Consider the following 20,716-nt stretch of genomic DNA (forward strand, 5'->3'; position numbering starts at 1 on the left):
TGTATTGGCTGCATGTTCATCAGGATTTTAAGAAATGTCATTGCAATGTCGTTATAAACTCACTAGGAGGCACTACAGACTTAATTATACGCCATCTAGGCCTCACCTGTTTGGCAGAAGCTACTTATCATCAAATGTGACTTTTACTTGTAATAAATAGCAGGTTGATCTAAGATGGATTTCAAAATATAAATATATATCTAATATAGCACATAATAAACCCACATTTATTGTGGTATTATGACTACTTTCATAAAGCTCAAGTTTTTTTCAGAGCTGACAAACAGCATTGAACAGATTGATTAATCTGTATTCTCTTAAACCTCACTAAATTGTCTAAATAACCATAGTTTGTTATGTTAACACTCCCTATTACTTATACTTGTCATTTAGCTGAAGCTGTATGCAGATGTGCCACACCTGTATGATCGCATTAGATGCTTTTCTGCTCCGAAGGTGTGTGTACATATAAATATGCATAAATACATAGATGATTATATAAATAATCTATTTTAATGATTTATTTATAATATTTTTAAAATAAATATATGTATAAAACCACAATATTCCAATCATAATGCAAAGTTATAAGGATATATATATATATATAAAACAACTCAAATCAGTCAATTTTCCTCAGCACTGACTAGGAAGTAAAATTATGTTAAGTTAAAATAATGATTGAATTTAAATATGTTTAAATGTGGTTTAAATATGATTATGCAAATCAATCATAAACTTACTTTATATAAACCATAATCTCATTTGGCTCTTTAGATTTGTAGATTGCAGGAAGGAACTCTTTCACAATTTGATTTTCCACATTTCAAATGCACTTGTTTAAGTAAATATGTTTTAAAAAATGTCTAAGGGGCAGGTTAGGGTGTGGGTTTGGGTTAGTCTGTAGTAATTATAAATAGCTTTATATAAAAACAACAGAAGTCCATGGTATGTCCTCATTTAAGTAGCCAAGTAATGCGTGTTTGTGTTTGAGTAAGTGAATGAATGTTTTTGTAGGATTGACAGATAATAGATCCAAGTCAGAGCCATCTAAATGCGGTTTCTTTTTTTTTAGACCTTAATGTATGTGGTTCAACCATCTCTAGTTCCTCCCTTTTGTCTGCTTTTGATCAGGCTGTGATTAATCAGGAAGTTTATCTTTCTTTAAGAGTTGAATTACTGGTTTGCAAAGAGTCATTTCCACTCCGCAGGTGAGGTGAATCAACTTAAAATATCTTTGAAATGACTTTCCTGTGTCATTATTTTTAGGGCATTTTCAATAAATGACACCAGATCAAATTAGAGTTCTAAGAAGAAATTATTATTTCAAATTTAATTTAAAACTTAGACAGGATTTCCTGACAGTATATCCTAAGAGATCGCTTGAAATAAACCTGAAATAAACTAAATATTAGATGACAAACCTGAATGAAAACTGAAACAAATACATGTAAAATGACTAAAATAAGTACAACTTTAAGCTATTTGAACTATACATTGGATTAAACTACCTTTTTACATAAAATTACTAAAAATATAAAAATAAAACAGAAACAGATCAATTGCAGCTGACTTTCCTGTAATGTGAGCCAAATTTGTCAAGCAGAATTGGTTGATCACATTAACATGAAAAAGTACAGGAAAAAGAAGTCATTTCAATTAGCTAGAATGACAGACTACATGACATTAGTTGGTCCTGCTTATGGTTAATTTAAGTTTCTATACACTATTTAGTACTCACTGGTTTCATTTCAGCTGCTTATTTCATCTAAGGCAACTGGGCAAAAAAAGATGAGATTGTGACTTAGTTTGGCTTCTATATATTGTTTAGTGTTGAAATGATCCATTTTGGACATGGACATGTAGTTTGCTCATTTCAGCTGCTTATCATTTCATCCAAGGCTTTTACGCAAAAAAAAAAAAGACCAGAGAAACAGCATTTTCCCCGATCAGCAAGGCAGAAAATACCGGTCTATGTGAGTAATTCTCAAGTTTGCTAGATGGTGCCGTGTAAAACCGCCCCGAGACACGCATCCCTTCAAACCAACCCATCATCTCGGTAAAGGCAACCACAGTACTGATCCAAGATCGGTTTTAAAGTGCAAAAGTACAGTTCACCTTCCTCCCGTCTGGAGCCAGGCCAATAGTAATGAGGCAGAGCACAGGGGCGTGGATGTGATAAAACAGGCAAAACAGCTATATCTCCGCGTTTCACAGAGATACGACATACTTCAGAGATCGAAATACAACAGAATATCAGATAAAGACAAACTTGATTCATAAATAAGTATTTATTTTTATGACTTTACAGGATACAATACACTAAAAACTATTCAGTTTGGGTAAGAGACAATGTTAAATACTTTTACACATCACAACATACTGTTTTCTCAGTGCACTTTGCTTTATATATATTTTTTATATATACACACACATACACACAACACAGCAGAGATGTCTATTTCTTCTTGAACTTGCCTTCATTTTTTTAAGGTAAGACTGATAAAGGAAAATAACAAGGTATAATGTAAACATAAAACTGGTAAAATAAAGGGTAAAAAAACAAAAAAAAAAAAACAAAGACATGGCATCAAATGATTTCAAATCCCTATGTGAGGTGGAAAGTTGTACTTGACCTCAGAGCTTCCAAACAGCATGTTTTTATAGTCTTACTTTCCTCCCTTTTAAATTGCATGGCACTTGCTACATTTAGTTATCACGATGGTTCTGGAAACAATATAGAATAATAAAACATCTCATTCACCAGCTGCCAGCAGCCAAAGTCTCTAGTGCCCACACCCACTGTAATCACGTCTAACAGGAATGCACGTACAGTAACAGGAAGATCAGTATGCGTGAGCTCGGCCAAACTCGCCACACATGGACTTTAACTCCGCGTAGCTCTTAAAAATCGGTTGGAGATGCGTTTTCATTGAGGAAGTGTTAATGACTGACTGTTTCGAATGGGCAAAACATAATGAAATATAGATCAGGGGCAACCGTTTCCTCGTACGGACCTGCGTGCGTCAAAGGAGATTGTATTTGTGGAGTCTTTGTAATCCGTAGTTGGGTATTTAAGAAGAAGCAGAACTATAATGGGAGGTAGTACTCGAGAAAATCCTATCGCAGACAATGGCTCACAGCTTCACGTGGAGACAGCACTTTAAAAGAGGAGAGAAACTCATTCACAGGTTTTACAAGTATTGCTTTTTGTGCAACAAAAGAACACACTATACCTCAGCGAGAAGCCAGGGATCGGAAATGCTCCGTTCATTCAGAGGGCAACATTTCAGCTGCCGTTTTAAGCAGCTTAGAAAAGCTTAAAAGCAGTGCCAAAACTAGGCAAATGTAACACATTCAGCTCTCGTATCACTCGCACTCACACAACTTAGAACAGAAAAGCAATACTTAGCCTGTTCCTATGTAACACACAATCAAGACTACAAGTTGTACAGACAGGCCACATGAACAAAAGCATACAAAAGAGAGTCCTGACAAAAGCTGAGAGCGTTAGTCTGCAAAGCAGTGTGCGTTTGTCAGATTTCGTGCTTGCACATAGAAAGATGGAATACCCTTCACTTAAAATTCCGGCCGCGGAAAAGTCCGGGCCGTTTATACTTCATATATGGTAGACGACACAAACGTAAAGAAGCATTTACTGACCCTATGTCCCTATGATCAGACGAACGTGCTCAACTACATGTTCCGAGACATAAAAATAACCTTCGATGCAATATAAAATGAGACTACGAAAATTTACAACACTGAAGTATGGAGGTACCAGACCAGCTAATACCAAGCAACTGCACCATGTTATCATTTCAACACTTACATTTCACATAGCAATGAAATAAAAAACAAAAACATCGAAAACCGTTCCGAGCTCGCTCTAAGAGAACTGTCGAGAGCAAAATGCGAGAAATCCCAGTAACTGCAATTCATACGTAACTCGCTCGGAGCGCTAGAGCAAAGCTGCGACGGAGCAGCGGAAAAGTCAGACAAAAGTGCACCGGTTATCTCATACCAAGTCTATTTGGTGCGTCGTTTTCCTTTTGCTTTGATAGTCCCAGTCCGAACTCGAATCCGAAGCGTCCGTGCTTCGACTCGCTGTGCTGTCCGTGAAATACTTCTCATGTTTGTCCAGGTACGACGGACGTTGTGGCAAAAGGAAGTAGTGCGTGGTGCTTGCTTTCCTGCCGTTTTCCATGACGGGCAGAATGCACGGGGAGCCTTCACTATTCTGTCGCTGCAGGCCGCGGCTCGCGACGTATTTAGGGTCCGGGGCAAAGCTCTGCGTTGGGGGCATGATCCCGTTGAGGTACACTGGAAGGCTCTTTGGGCTCGGGGTGCGGGAACTACCGCCGGATAAAGGTTCTCTGGGAGGTACTTTCGGAGGTCGGTCATCGTCGCTGTTGCCTCCCGATGAGACTTCGGCTGACCAGCGGCGGTAGTCTCCTGTTTTGATTGGTCGTGGGGGAATTGGAACTCTGGGAGGAACTTCCGGTTTGTCCAAGCCTTGCGTGTTCCGGTGGTGACTGGATAGCCGAAAGGAGGTGGGTTTGTTAAAGCAGCCGGCTGGGCCGGAATGGGAGCGCCGCAGCTTCCTCTGCGTCCGTTCCTGCTGCCGGAGACAGTTTTGCTGCTGCTGCTGCTGCTGTTGTTGTTGTTGCTGTTGCTGGTCACGGAGCTCCTGTTCCCTCTGCTGGGTTTCCCGCTCCTGCCTCGACTTCTGCGGCTGCGGCCTCTCCTGGGATGTTGGACCTTCAAAGTAAGCGTAGTTAATCTGTCCACAGCCCCTGAAACTCCTCCGACTGGGCATTCCATAGCGAAACGCAGAGGGTTTGGAGCAAGGTTCGGAAACTAGGCAGCGACTGTCATCTCCGTTGAAGAACTCTACTTCACTGTCCATAACATGATCCGGAGAAAGCTCCGCTGAGCCAGGAATTGGAGGAAGGGGTTTGGTGACTCGGCTGGGCGTCTGGGGAGGACTGATGCGGTCGGATACCGTCAGACGTTGAAAGCAGGGAACCACTTGGTCGTCTTCGGCAGGGCTTGACGTGAAGGGGTCCGTGTGCAAGGTGAGCTGGGAAGGTCTGGGCTTTTTGGGGGGCAAGGGCTGGCCTCCTGGGCTGTTTGGAGATTGATGATGAGTCCGGTGTTCTGTGTGAACAAGATGGTGGCAGATAATGAGAATACAGTGGTTTTCAAGTGGTACTTTTATGCACATTATGAAACCTAATTGTCATTGCCAATTTCTCCAACAGAATGAAACACTATTTGCATTATATTTTTTACATTTTGCAGACACATTTAACCAAAGCGACTAGCATTCAAGATTTGTACATTCCCTGTTGCTAGCACCTTGTTCTATTTGAGCAACATACTGTACACTTTGATGCACTTTTACACTTTTGATTGATCCAAAATCAACATTGTTTTCATAGGTTTTTCTATTATCTAGTACATGAATTTAGAGAATTGTTAAACACCATTATTTACTCCCTCAAGTCATTGCAAACCCATATGCATTTTTTTCCTGTGCACGCAAAGGATCATTTTTCAGTTTTTTTGAGACAGACCACTTCCGTCAATCTCCAACAAACACACCATTAAAGTATCACTATATTTCACCAAATTAGCCATCTGAAGACATACAACAGCTCCTCTGAATATAATGCATGCTGTATAGTCAGTTTCTGAACAGTTTTTAGTGCTTTTGTCCATCTGAATTGTCATAAAATGTAAAGAAAGATGCTTCAAAATTCTTTCCAAACAGGTTTGGAATGAAATGAGGGTGAGTAAATTTGAGAAAACGTTTTACAATGATGAGATTTATGTTGTAATGTTACTTACTCTCCGCTTCTGCGAATGATGGCAGCACCTGTTGCCGGGACTGAAGGTTATAATCCATAGAAGAATCAATGGTGAAGTATAAGCTGTAGATGAAGAACAGGAAAGGAAATCAGATTGATAAACAAATCCAAGGTTCATTAACATCACATGAACTACATTGCCCACAGACTATTTCCTGTTTTTCTGTTCAGTCATGCAGAGCATGTCGAGGGTCTTGTAAAACTAATCCACATTCAACACGTGAAAAACGCATTTGTGCTTTCGGTGCTGCACTCACTTGTGTAGATCATGGTATTTCCAAGAGGGCTTAGCTCCGGCCATGCTATGCCAATGGCTGCCCCGCAGGAATAGGCTTTGTGCGGGTAAACAGATCTCCTGGGCAGTCAAGCCTGCAGTGGACATGCTCCAGCTGCAGTCGGTTCGCATTCAGGCCAGGAAATGCTCCTCCCGCCAAGCTGGCAGCTGCTGGCCTGTACCTGAAACACAGCCATGAGAGGACAAGAGCATGAATCTCTGTAATGTCTCAAGTGATTTTTAAACACAGCAATAAGATTACATGAAGAACAAATACTCAAGTCTCCTGCTTCTCAAATTCTCTCTTATTAATTTCACACATCTCGCATCTTGTCTGAACTTTCAGAAAAGATCTTACACTGAGCCCATGATACAAACCCATAGGAAAAAACGCAAATGAGATATTTCTATTATTTCACAGAAATGAGCTTGAATGTAGAGCAAATTGAGACTCTGAAGAAAAATGCCATAGGAATCTTACACGATTCTAGATTCTCAGGGTTTTCAACTTCAAATCTAAAATCAAAAGACATCAATATGAACTCAAATTTCTCACAAAACTGATATAACTCTATACTGTGCATCAAGTACTGTACACTGAAAAAAAAAAAAAAAATCGACAAACAAACAAATTTCGCTCAAAAATTGCTAGTAAATTTTAAATTAGAAACACTTATTTTTTTTAAAACCTTTCCAATATTCCAATAATCTTTGCCTAACAACTTTAGAAAACCATATACAGTGTTTTGCATGTCTGTTTTCATTTCTTCAATGAATTTTAGGAGAAGATAAAGTTAATACTTGAGAGAAATACAACCATGAGCTCCATTAACTTATGAACGAGCAACCTTTGAGCAGTGAAATTTGATCATTACCTCTATTATGACCATATGAGCGTGCAAACCTAACTGAGATCATTGCAATGCTTTTGGTGTTGCTTTGGAAGAACTGAGACATTGTCTAGTTGTTTATGGAGCAGTGTGCCCTAGGCTATCAGCACACCATCTAGTGCACCTCCTTCTCGTGTCCCCTCGCTTTGCAATGCAGTCAGCCATGTGCACGGGACTCCAGTCACGCTCTTTCAGAAAAGAACGTTGAGCAACATTCTGCTGAGCTTCACAGCCTGTGGCATGACAAGCGCTCGGTTTGACAGCGCTAAAGACACTTATGCCCCAAAAGCCCTGAGGATAGAGCCAAACCGTATGCTCTCTTAGATGCCACACACACAAAACAATATAAACTCAATCCTGTCTTTTAGGATGCTCTAATAGCATGCAATCGATTCAGTGAAATACTGCAAGCAACTGCTCTGCAAGCATAAACTCAGAGGAAGCATCTAATATCAAATGATGTTTACAAATTAAATCTTATGCTTAAAAGGAAATTGCATCTAGCGTTACTATTTGGTGTAACACTAGAGAAGGTCTAAAACAACTGCTTCTAGAGTAGAATCTAGTAAAATGCTTTGCTCTCTTTGAGAAACCAGCTTTACACCCCTGAGAACGTGAAGAGTGATGGACCTGGAGGCAAGGTTCATCCTGGTTTTAGCTTACAAACACATATCACACTCATGAGCTATCAGTTTGCCAACATTATGACGAACTTCCAGAGATACAAACAACTCATGCACCCTATTAAACTGCAATTAGCATTTTATAGAACATTTTATTGCAGGGCTGTTTTGCAAGCAACAGAAACGATGCATAAGCAAGGTTCAATGCATTTCTGCAAAACTTAGTGTTACATGCAACAGGTGCATTGATAGGATATTGCAATTTAATCAATATCCCAAAGTAAAATCAAGCAATGTATACGCATTTCATAAATGCGTATGTGATCAAACCAGGTCAGTTGGTTCAACAAGGACGTGCATTTCTATCCGGTTCATAAATGCACGCAGTTATGCATCCTGAAAGCTTTGGACCTTGGATACAGTCACTATGAGCACACAATGCAACCTGATCTGTGATAAAGAACCCCACGGGACGAGCGCTTCCTCTCACAACAGGTGCAAGACGGACAGACTTCCTACTGTCCGCCACAGACATTTCTCAATGCCTTCGGGAAGACAATGCCAATGTGTTGCAAAGACATTAAGTAAACAAAGCATGGCAAATGTGCTCGCTCTAGCATAAAACACTTACATATGAGCATTTACTTATTTACTAATTCTATGCTTTTTTAACATTTAAATCAGATTGCAGAACCAAAATGGCACATTTGGCTGCATTGTGCAAGATAAACATAAGTGAATCTTGCACAACCTGCCAGGAACGTCTCAGAAATCCCAAAACAGCTTTTTATTAATTAAAACTGAGATTACGTTCATGATCATCGTGCATTACAGTAAATATACAGTAAAAAGAATATGTTTTTGCATTGACAAGTCACCATTTTATAGCGCTTTATAGATTCAAAGCAGCAGGATAGTAATAGAATCCATTAAATATGAGGCAAATTCAAGTTCTTTATAAACTCTAATAAGACAATGGTGTCATTATTTTATGATGTCACCATTTCAGTAATAAGAATTGGATTACAATTGTGCTTAATTGTTAAAATTATTCTAGGATGAAATTGTTTGGCACACAAGCATGCAATAGATCTATTGGAAATACTTGAAATACTGCATATGAACACAGGGCTCTTCAAAAGTGTTTCTAGTGCACGTAATGTGCGCATATTCACAATACAAACAGTTTGTGCAACAATTTTAAGCCAATCATTAGGTCAGCTCATACTGACAAAAATATTTCAAAAAGAGGTCTAGAAGTAAAGTGTAAGTCATTGTACATGGCCTCAAATGACGAAATATCTTCGTCTTGACAAACCACTGATATGACATTGTGAGAAGGTATGAAGGAGAGACAGTCGCGCGCGTTCACACCCCGCTCTTGTCACCTCCGCCGCGGTTTCCAAGCAACCATACCCGATCTACCTGTCCGCTTCCGCAAACTGGCGGGATGAGTCACTTACACTCTATCACACCTGACGAAACACACCTCGTACATTTCTTGAAGCAAAAAAGTCTGATGTTCCACGAAATGAAGCAACATATGTCAACGTCACATATTATGACACTATCACGTGTATCTTGTCAGCTGACCATCATAATCACCATTATCATTATTATAATTGTTCATAATATTTTATGATTATAAGAAAAATGAGCAAAATAGAAAGAAATTAAATTGTTTTAGAACTATGCCTACGCTTCCCTAATTGAACACACACGCACGCATACACAAACACACACACATACACACTCCTTATCGGATGTCCTGTCACAGAATCTGATAATATCGTTACACACGTCACTGTCGTCATCAGCGCGCGCACACACACACACACACACACACACACACACACACACACACACACACACACACACACACACATAGAGAGAGAGAGATACAGACAGACCAAAAACACAGACAATGCGTCAAAAGCAATAAAACTCACCTTAATCTCCTGACAGATTCTAGGTGTCCAGTGTTAAACGTTCATAATGCCGTAATGATCCCGTTCGGCCCGTTTAAAAGCTTCAGTTTAGCTCTATGGATGCGAGAGGACGTTCATGACAGCGTTCGAGAGGTTCGTTAACAAACGGGTCTTCTGTATGCGCGGTGCTTTAAATGCTTCACTGCAGTCCGAGGACACGCAAGCCCCGCCCCTTCCAGACGAGATTTAAAGACACAGTGCGCACACACTGCTCTCTCTGGACTATTATCCTCTATGTGTTGTGTATTTGCTTACTCCACATGTTTTATATGTACACTACCAGTCAAAAGTTTTTGAACAGTAAGATTTTGGTTTTTAATATTTTTGTCCATTTCAGTTTTGTTTTTTGTAATACGTGTGCCTGTGTTAATGCCAACTGCAAAACATTTTGGCTCAGGTGTTTATTTTTATTGAAATTTTAATATTTCACCGTTTCCTTCAAAAAATCAATTTTACCCTCCGTACAAAAAATACTCACACTCAGGACAAAAAAGTCCACATTGAAACCCATTAAAACGGCAATTTTTTAACCCAGGGCCATTTGACTATAAAATGATGCTGTATTTGCTAATAGGCATTCATTCTATCAGCAAGGCTTTAAATTTTACATTTTTACCATTTTTTACTAGATTGTGCCATTTTTCAAATTTGGCATATACACTACATAAAAATATAAATGCCTCAAAATTAATGTTTTTTTGTTCTTCACTGACACAGCCAGGAATCTAATAAGCACAGAAAAAAATTCTGCTCAGCATTTATTATATGGAAATTACTACTATTTTTCATTTTTTCATAAAAAAAAAAACACCTGTGGCATTATGCACACAAACCAGCATTTAAAGGGTTACAATTCTAAAAATTAATGAATGTTTGGTTAAAAAATGGACATCAGTGAATGTGGAAAAAAACATTTGAGTTTTGTTTTTTGTTATAAGTGTGCCTGTGTTAATGCCAACTGCACACATTTTGGCTCAGGTGTTTATTTTTATTGAAATTTTAATATTTCACCATTGTTTCCTTCAAAAAAAATCAATTTTACCCTCACACTCAGGACCTTAAGGACAAACATGTCCACATTGAAACCCATTAAAACTGCAATTTTTTAACCCAGGGCCATTTGACTATAAAATGATGTGATATTTGCTAATAGGCATTCATTCTATCAGCAAGGCTTTATGTTTTACATTTTTACCATTTTTTACTAGATTGTGCCATTTTTTCAAATTTGGCATATACACTACATAAAAATATAAATGCAAGGCAAGGCAAAGAAGGCATTTTAGCTCAGCATTTATTATATGGAAATTACTACTATTATAAATAAAATAAAAAACACCTGTGGCATTATGCAAACAAATCAGCATTTAAAGGGTTACAATTCTGAAAATTAATGAACGTTTGGTATGTATGGATAGAACAGATGCTGGTTAAAAATTGACATCAGTGAAAGTGGAAAAAAAAATATAAATAAATCATATTTTTATGACATTTTGGCCTTTGCCTTTTTTGTCCATTTTGCACCTATGTGTAACTTTTTTTTTGAACGCACAAGGGTTAATGTTCGGCTCACCAAGCCTGCATTTATTTGATCCGAAGTATAGCAAAAATTGTGAAATATTTTTGCTATTTAAAATAGCTGTTGTCTATTTGAATATATTTTAAATTGTAATGTATTCCTGTGATTTCAAAGCTGAATTTTTGGCATCATTACTCCAGTCACATGATTCTTCAGAAATCATTCTAATATTTTAAGTTTCTGTTAAAAAAAAAAAAACATTTATTATTATTATTGTTGTTGAAAACAGTTGAGTAGAATTTTTTCAGGTTTCTTTGATTAATAGAAAGTTCAGAAGAACAGCATTTATCTGAAATAGAATTTTTTTTAAACATTATAAATGTTTTTATTATCACTTTTGATCAATTTAAAGAGAATATATGAAATAATAATATATGAAAATGTGCCAAACTATGTTTCATCATATATTTTTGCAATTTCAGTTCACATCCTCTACTATAATTTTTTCATTTAGCCTCATCAAACTTTATATTCTGAAGGTTTGTACAGAGGGTTGTGTTCATGTATCATTTGCCTGATTTTATACAACATTATACAACAATTTATTCCTAAAAACATGGTGAATGTTTATTTCTAATAATTGTATTAATTTATTTTTATTATAATTTATTTCAGAGCTAAAAAGGTTTTTAAACTTATGCATTTAAAATATTAAATATAAAACCATCATGTATTTAAAAATGTGGCTTTGAGACAGACATCCCAGCAAACAAAACCAGAACAGGCTGCTGACACGCATGAGAGTCCACAGTCCGTAGAGTCAAGAATTATTTGAACAGACAGACACGACCATACAAGGCTAAAGAACCTCAGTGAGAAGTGCAAAGAGAGACATTTAATGCACAGAATGAAGAAAATAAGGGCCCACGGCCTGGTGAATCCACACAGACACTGAGATAGACATTAAGGTGGCTCCATTGCTGATAAGAAAGCACGCACAGCAAACACTGTGATGTTTTACAGCTACATTATATTTACCGGGCTGTTGAGATGGAGCCCATATTGTCTGCAAGCCAGATAAATATGGGTGATATCTCTTTATTATGATCTGTGCAGGGATAGATAACAGCTGTTGTATATTATATATAATATACTTCTGATTCAGTCTTATCCAGATGCCCATGTGGATGTGAGATAATGAGATCTCATCCCAATGTTTCTGCACGTTTACAATGGATTTCAGTCTGGTCACGTATTTGTTGCAGACAGTGAAAACAAAGATAAATGCAAATGCAACTAGGCATATAATGATGCTAAATTATTATGTAATATTGTTGATGTCAAAAGCTGTGTGTCCAATCAAACTTGTATTTTGGTGCAAATGTATCTGCAACTTGTACAACATGGACAAGTTGATGTGCCCCCATTCTCAAAAATTTTTGAGAAAATGCAACCCCTTCAGCCGTGATTTATTCATGATACAGCACGGCCTCAAGTACCTTATTGCTTTTATAAAACGGTAACCACACAATAAAAATATTAAAATATAAAAAAATATATTAATTTATATATATTAAGTTGTACGTTTTCATCAAGTAAAATCATTAACTGCCTTCCGCTGTAAAAAGTAGTCCCTAACTGCTGCAGCTGTGTTTACGTTGCTAAGGGTGGTTGCTAAGGGGGTTCAATGATACACAAAACCGTTGAGTGAAGCGGTCATAGCAGTGCCGTATCATGAATACGACACAGCTGCTGACCAATCAGAATTGAGGAATGGAACTAACCGTTTTATAGATAAGTGTTACGAGAACATTCTATTTTATAATTTTGTAGACATTATGGGAATGTTACTTTTGAATGTTCCCTGAACATTCTGAAAAGTGTAACATTTAAAGAAAAACATTCCATAAATGATGTATAAATAACAACGTTGCACTAATATTTTTTAGAACATTATTGAAGACCAGATAACTTTGAATGAATAATCTATTATTCATTAGGGTTCGTAACTTTGAGAAAAGCTTGCCAAAACGTTGAAATCAGACAGGCCTCAAAAACCATGAAGAAAAATACTTGAAATGAAAGTAAATGCAACCCAGAGTACATAAAGCTAAATTACACTCAAAAATAAAGGTGCTTCACGATGCCATAGAAGAACCTTTTTGGTCCAAATGGTTCCATAAAGAACCTTTAACATCTAAAAAAAACCTTTCCATTTCACAAAATGTTATTTGTGGTGAAAGAAGGTTCTTCAGATTTTAAAAAGGTAAGAAAGAGATGGTTCTTTAAAGAACTTTTGACGAAATGGTTCTTTGTGGAACCAAAAATGGTTCTTCTATGGCATTGCTGTGAAGAACCTTTTAAAGCACCTTTATTTTTAAGAGTGTACAACAAACAAGATTTATGACTTTTTTTGTCCTTTTGCTGTTGATGTCAAAAGCTGTGTGTACAATCAAACTTGCATTTTGGTGCAAATGTATCTGCAACTTATACAACATGGACAAGTTGATGCGCCCTCGTCTTCAAAACTTATGACTTTATGACTAGTGTTTTTTGGCCATTTATTAAGCTAAGTGCCCTCATTCTCAAAAAACAATTGAGAAAATGGTTATTTTTAATGTTCTCTGAATGTTCCAAACATTCAGTTTTTAAAATGTTTTTAAATGCCCTTTTTTTCTTGGTTATATATAAGTGTTATGAGAACATTCTATCTTATAATTTTTTAAACATTATTGGAATGTTACTTTTGAATGTTCCACGAACATTCTGAAAATAGTGACATTTAAACAATGTTTCAGAAAAACATTCCATAAATGAGGTATAAATTACAATGTTGCACTAATGTTTTTGGAAAACCAGATAACTTGAATGAATAATCTATTATTCATTAAGGTTCGTAACTTTGAGAGAAGCTTGCCAAAACTTTGAAACAGGATAGGCCTCAAAAACCACCCAAAAAAATACTTGAAATGAAAGTAAATGCAACCCAGAGTACATAAAGCTAAATTACACTCAAAAATAAAGGTGCTTCACGATGCCATAGAAGAACCTTTTTGGTCTAAATGGTTCTATAAAGAACCTTTAACATCTGAAAAACCTTTCTGTTTCACAAAAGGTTCTTTGTGGCAAAAGAAGGGTGTTCAGATTATAAAGAGAAAGAGGTGGTTCTTTAAAGAACTTTTGACTGAATGGTTCTTTGTGGAACCAAAAATGGTTCTTCTATGGCATCACTGTGAAGAACCTTTTAAAGCACCTTTATTTTTAAGAGTGTGCAACAAACAAGGTTTATGACTTTTTTTGTCCTTTTGTTGTTGATGTCAAAAGCTGTGTACAATCGACTCAAGTTCAGTAACATGCTTTCATCCTTAAAAACCATAAACTACTTAAAATAATAGAAAATGCAAGTCAGATAATAAATGCAAGCTACAATTAGAGCAAACATGGTCCATGCCTCAATGCAATTTTATTTTATTTTTTACAATGTTTTACTTTTTTGTTTAGCAAGCTGCACTTGTATGAGTCAACCAATAAATTCAACAAATGCATTTAAAGTGTTAAAATCTGGCCGCTCACTCCATGCAATAAGACTATTGTAACTTGCACACTAAGGGTGAAGCTTTACATACGGTCAAACACAATGCCACACAAAAAAACCTCAAAGTGCTAAACAAACAGAGCTGAGAGGCAGGAATGCAGCAGGAACAAAATGTGCTTGTGTTACAGTGTTGCAAATCTCCGTGTCTGGCCTTGGCCCCCCGAACCCAACAGGCTTATCATCCGATATTTGGCCGTGGATGAGCCGACTCACTTTAATCCCCTTATAATTTCAAGAACATTCCACACATTCCTGCAGACCAGTTGTGGCCAGCAGGAGAGCGAACGAAATGTTGATTTTTTTGACATTGCACTAGTGGTGATTCATACAAATGTGAACATGCATGCATGAATCGATAAGTGCGTGCTCGGTTTGTGTGTAAATGTAAAAGTGAATGTGCATTTACAAGGATTAGAAAGTATTCAATTTGCTAATACATTAACCCAGCTAAATCAGTGTTGTCCTCCTAAATCGGCTTTCCTACAAAATGCATTGTCACTTAAATAAAAGTCTGTTTCTGCGTCATTCGATGTACCTCACTTTGCAATCAGGTGTGGAGACAGTACTGAACTGATCTGAGCTCAGATTGCCTTGTGTTGATAGAAACACGGCCATGAACTTTCCTCCGTTGCCAGATCCCTCCCAACTCCCGCTTCTTTTACACACACACACATAGACATTCAACCACTCCACTGTTGATATGATGTCATTGTAAGCACACATAGGAAGTGCCTTATAAAGTCAGGCAGTCATGCACCTTTGGAGCAGAAAGCAAGCTTGAAGGAACACCTGCTTGCAATGTTTAAACAATAACATCACAGCAGGGTTGGAATCGCGTAGGGAATACTGATCTGGACTGAAAAGATTTTAAAGGCAAAACATGTTAAAGTAATGCAACATGCTGTGAAAGCAACAGGATATTCAGTGAGAAAAAACTTATTGGATTGTGAATGTATTAAAAAGTACATGAAAAATATGACCTGTACTTGGAGGGAAAGGAAAACCATTTCAGCAGTGGAGAAAATTATTACATTCTGATGAAAGATTACAATCATAGTTTTCTTTAGATTAAAATGCATGAAAAGTCCAGTAGTGTGTCTATATTACAACAAATAAAAAATAATCCATTTTAATGTCATATTGACTTTAAAACGAGGTTTCAAGCTTCTGTTTGCACTCCTTCAAGCACTCGTCAATTTTGAGATTTTGAGCTCATTCATAACATTTTGTTTCAGACTAGTGTTTTTTTCCTGCACTGAGCCAGAAATCTCCACTTTAGCAGCACACATTTGCCTATTTTTATGTTTTATTCCTAAAACATGGTGAATGTGTATTTTTGATTATCTGTTGATTGTATTTTCTGATTTATAAAGTGATATAAGTAGATACCTATTAGATTTAACTCTACTATGTCAACAGAATGAAACAGGAATTTTGAAACAGGCTTTATTCAGTGTTTAGATTTATATGAAGTGCAAATATGCATACTTGCATATTTGAACACAACATTTCAGAAAACGTGCATACTATAAATATTCCTAATGTAATTAATTAACTGGGCAAATATGGTGACATACACTCTTAAAAATAAAAGTGCTTCACGATGCCAGAGAAGAACCTTTTTTGTCTAAATGGTTCCATAAAGAACCTTTGACATCTGAAGAACCTTTCTGTTTCACAAAAGGTTCTTTGTGGCAAAAAAAGATGGTTCTTCAGATTATAAAAAGGTAAGAAAGAGATCTTCTTCTTTTAAGAACCTCTGACTGACTGGTTCTTTGTAGAACTAAAAATGGTTATTCTATGGCATCACTGTGAAGAACTTTTTTAAAGCACCTTTATTTTTAAGAGTGTATATGAGTTAAATGTTTTTTCTCTTTAAAATCGTAGTTGCTTCTTCTTTACAGCAATGAGCTGAAATGGAGAGCAGATTTCTCACATTTTTCCTCTGAGAAAAAGACCCCAGAAATCTCAAGTGTCTCGTGTAGAGTTTCACCAAAAGAGATCAGTTTCTCAAACTGCTCTCAGATTTGTCAAAAGTTTTAAATCAAAGTCAGAGATCTCAATATGAATGTTTCTCATGAAACAATCTGAGATGTTATCCACATTCATTTGATAGCTCTGCCCTCTTATTGACATGTATTTGTGTCTATTTTTATTACTCCCATTGAATTCTAGAAGGAGCTTATTTTAAGAATTCAGTTTCTAATAAATTTAAAGACATAGTTCACCCCAAAATTAAGGTTTGCTGTTAAATTACTCAGCCTCAGTGCATCCAAAATGTAGGTGACTTTTTTCCTAAGAAGAAGAGAAAAGATTTTTATCTGAAACCGTGGTCCTCTGTGATTCATAAAATGCAAAACATTGTTTTTGAGAATAAAAAAGGCATATCAAGGAACACAAAATTCAAGATGATATATTAAGGTCTTATGAAGTGAAACATTCAGTCTGTGCAAGAAACTGAACATTATTTACAACATTATTTCTTGTAATCCAGCAAGAATTCTTTTGAAATGGTTCTTTTTAGTGAACTAGATGAACCACACTGCAAAATATATAGCATTTTTGTCTTGTTTTAAGTCAAAATATAAAAAAATTCTTAAATTCAGATGCATTTACTAGATAAGCAAAATTACATAAGATATTTAGTCCTGTTTTAAGCAAAATGTGCTCAATTTATTTTTTTCCCCCTGGAAACAAGTAAAATTATCTGCCAGTGGAGTAAGTAAAATACCCCAATAATTACCCCACTGGCAAATAATTTTACTTATTTTAGTTTTTTTTCACCTGGAAACAAGCCTAATATCTTATATCATTTCGCTTGTCTAGTAAATGCATCTTAATTTAAAAATGTTTAGATATTTTGACTAGAAACAAAACAAAAATACTAAGTAAGTTAAGCCTTTTTTGCAGTGTAGTTCACCAAATCAGACTGAACTGTCTGAAACAGTCAATAAAAACTCATTTTTGGACACCTGACTTAAAAACAGCCAAAATACTGACATATATGATCCTGTGATGCTCCAGTTTCATTCAACACTAACTAACCTGATGAACCAGTTCTCATTCGGACCAAGTGCTTAAATATTGGGGCGAAATGAAAGTTTACTGGTTTCTTAATGTTTATGTAAAAAGATGAGCAGATAAAGACAAGTTTATTCACTTTCTGTGCTTTAGACATGTAAAACATCCACATTTTGTATGCACATTTTGCATTATTGGTTGCTTTTTAATAATATAAAAATGCTTTTCCAGCCAAAATATCTAAAAATTCTTAAATCAAGAAGGATTTTCTAGACAAGTAAACAAGTCCAAATTAAGTAATTTTTTGCTTAGAACAAGCAAAATAATCTGCCAATGGGGTACACTGCAAAAATTGCTTTTCTTATTTAGATTTTTTGTCTTGTTTTCAGCCAAAACATCTGAAAATTCTTAAATCAAGATGGATTTTCTAGACGAGTAAAAATTATTTTCTTGTTTTCAGAAAAAAAGAGTTTTTGCTTAGAACAAGCAAAATAATCTGCCAATGGGGTAAGAAAAAAAAATCTTATTTCAAACAGAAAACAAGATTATTTTACTTACCCCATTGGCATATTATTTTGCTTGTTTCAAGCAAAAATGCACATAATTTTGACCATTTTTTTCTGAAAACAAGAATAAAAATAATTTTTACTCGTTTAGAAAATCCTTCTTTATTTAAAAATTTTTGGCTGGAAAAGCATTTTTATATTATTAAAGCAAAATGTGCATACAAAATGTGGATGTTTTACATGTCTAAAGCACAGAAAGTGAATAAACTTGTCTTCAGTAAGAAAAGCATTTTTTCCACTGAAACTAGTGAATTGAACCAATTTATTGAAACAAACTGTCCAAAGAAATCAGTTTGTGGAAAAGAATCAGATTTCCCTGTTTGCCCGAGGCTCTGGATTACAGGTAATAATGTTTTAAATAATATTTAATTTCTTGCACAGACCAATCGTTTTGCTTCATAAGACCTCAATATATTGATATATGATATGCTTTTTTATTCTCAAAAATGGGCAGCTGCTGACTTGCATTTTATGAATCACCAAGGACCACAGTACTACTAAAGAGAAAAAAGTCATCTTCATCTTGCATGGCCTGAGAATGAGTAAATTAACAGCAAATGTAAATTTTCGGGTGAACTACCTCTTTAAATAAACATCCAATTCTCTTGAACCTGTTGATTAAATCCGGATGGAGATGGGCTCTCTTTACAAAACCACATGTGTGACATGCAGGCATATTGTCATGGAGTTCCACAGGGAAAGGGTGTGCCGGTTATGAGGGAAAAGGGTGAATCATCATTTACGGGGTTACCAGGTTAAGGACCTGCACCTGTTGATGTAATCTCACTTTGCACATTCCCAAAGACAGGATCAAAGTTCAACCTGGAGATAAGAAGAGAATCCAATGAATTTAGCTCCTCATGCGAGATGGATGAAAACATGCAAGCTGTTTTAGACTTTAATATATAGAAAAAGGTTCAGGTCAGTGACCTTCAAACCCCTAACCCTACGTAATAACTTTTGTGGTACAAACATGTTTATGCTGTACAAGTGGATGATACTTTAGATCATGTGAGCTTGATGAGGAGAGATAAGACTTGTGATTTATATCTGGTGGATAATATATGGACAAAAAAATCCCACATAAATACACATTTGGTCACAGTAAATATCACTTTAGCAACCATTACGGTGAGACACTGCAGGCAAAAACGCTGTTTTTGAAGTTTGAGATTTTGGGCTTTTTGGTTTTTCATACTAGAGGAAAGAAAACATCCAAAAAGCACTGTTAAGTGTTTCTTTTATAGCACTTTATCTATTTGTGTCAATAGATTTCAATACATATTTGTAAAGGTTGTTTTCTCAAAATGAGTTTTTTCTTCTACACTGAGCCATAAATCTCCAGTTCAGCAGCACTTACACACACCAGACTTTACATTTTTATTCCTGTCTATATCCTGAAGGTTTTTACAGAGGGATTTGTACATATATGATTTGCTTGATTATATACAACATTTTATTCTCTAAAAATGGTAAAAAACTGAGTGTTTCCTTTCTGTTCTAGGTTTCTTCTGAATTATGGCGTGACGAAATAAGATACCCAAAATTCCCTTTGTAAAAAGTTGAGTCTAATATGTCAAAAAAAATTCAACAACAATTTTGAAACTGACTTCATCCAGTGTTCAGATTTTAAAACTAGAAATGTATGCAAATTAGCACATATTTCAATAAATAATTCCTCATGTGTGAGCTTGATGAGGAGAGATAAGACTTCTTCATCTGGTGAATGATAATGGACAAAAAAAATCCCACATAAATACACATTTGGTCACAGTAAATATCACTTTAGCAACCATTATTGGGAGACACCGCCGTTTTTTCATGCACCTGTCAAGTTTGAGATTTTGAGCTTTTTGGTCTTTCATACTAGTGAAAAGAAAACATCCAAAAAACACTGTTAAGTGTTTCTTTTATAGCACTTTATCTATTTGTGTCAATAGATATCAATTACAATCCATATTTTTAAAGGTCGTTTTCTCAAAATGAGTTTTTTCTCCTACACTGAGCCATAAATCTCCACTTCAGTAGCACTTACACACACCAAACTTTACATTTTTATTCCTGTCTATATCCTGAAGGTTTTTACAGAGGTATTTGTACATAATATGATTTGCTTGATTATATTTTATTCTCTAAAAATGGTAAAAAAATAAAAAAAAAAACAGAGAGTTTCCTTTCTGTTCTAGGTTTTTTTCTGACGAAATGAGATACCCAAAATTCCCTCTGTAAAAAGTTTTGACTCTAATATGTCAAAAAAATTCAACAAGAATTTTGAAACTAACTTCATCCAGTGTTCAGATTTTAAAACTAGAAATGTATGCAAATTAGCACATATTTCATTAAATAATTCCTGATGTGTGAGCTTGA

At 35.9% G+C, this 20,716-nt stretch overlaps 1 protein-coding gene across 1 annotated transcript; it reads right to left on the minus strand.

The window, feature by feature from the left end:
* Positions 1 to 2,272: 2,272 nt before the first annotated feature.
* Positions 2,273 to 9,747, minus strand: LOC141293784 (ERBB receptor feedback inhibitor 1-like). The gene is made up of 4 exons (XM_073825849.1): positions 9,610 to 9,747; positions 6,131 to 6,329; positions 5,854 to 5,936; positions 2,273 to 5,160 (listed from the first exon to the last, which is right to left on the minus strand). The coding sequence occupies exons 2-4, from the start codon at positions 6,277 to 6,279 to the stop codon at positions 4,019 to 4,021; spliced, it is 1,374 nt and encodes a 457-aa protein (XP_073681950.1). The 5' UTR covers positions 6,280 to 6,329; positions 9,610 to 9,747; the 3' UTR covers positions 2,273 to 4,018.
* Positions 9,748 to 20,716: the final 10,969 nt, after the last annotated feature.

The sequence above is a fragment of the Garra rufa genome, chromosome 20, assembly GCF_049309525.1.
Source record: "Garra rufa chromosome 20, GarRuf1.0, whole genome shotgun sequence".
Lineage (NCBI taxonomy): Eukaryota > Metazoa > Chordata > Actinopteri > Cypriniformes > Cyprinidae > Garra > Garra rufa.

Bases quoted from the DNA above. Each gene is read 5' to 3' on its own strand.
- LOC141293784 (XM_073825849.1), bottom strand. From the start codon at position 6,279: ATGCGAACCGACTGCAGCTGGAGCATGTCCACTGCAGGCTTGACTGCC. The intron at 5,937-6,130 runs GTGAGTGCAGCA...CTTCATCTACAG, and splicing joins AAATACCATGATCTACACAA to CTTATACTTCACCATTGATT. The intron at 5,161-5,853 runs GTAAGTAACATT...TTGTTCACACAG, and splicing joins ATCATTCGCAGAAGCGGAGA to AACACCGGACTCATCATCAA.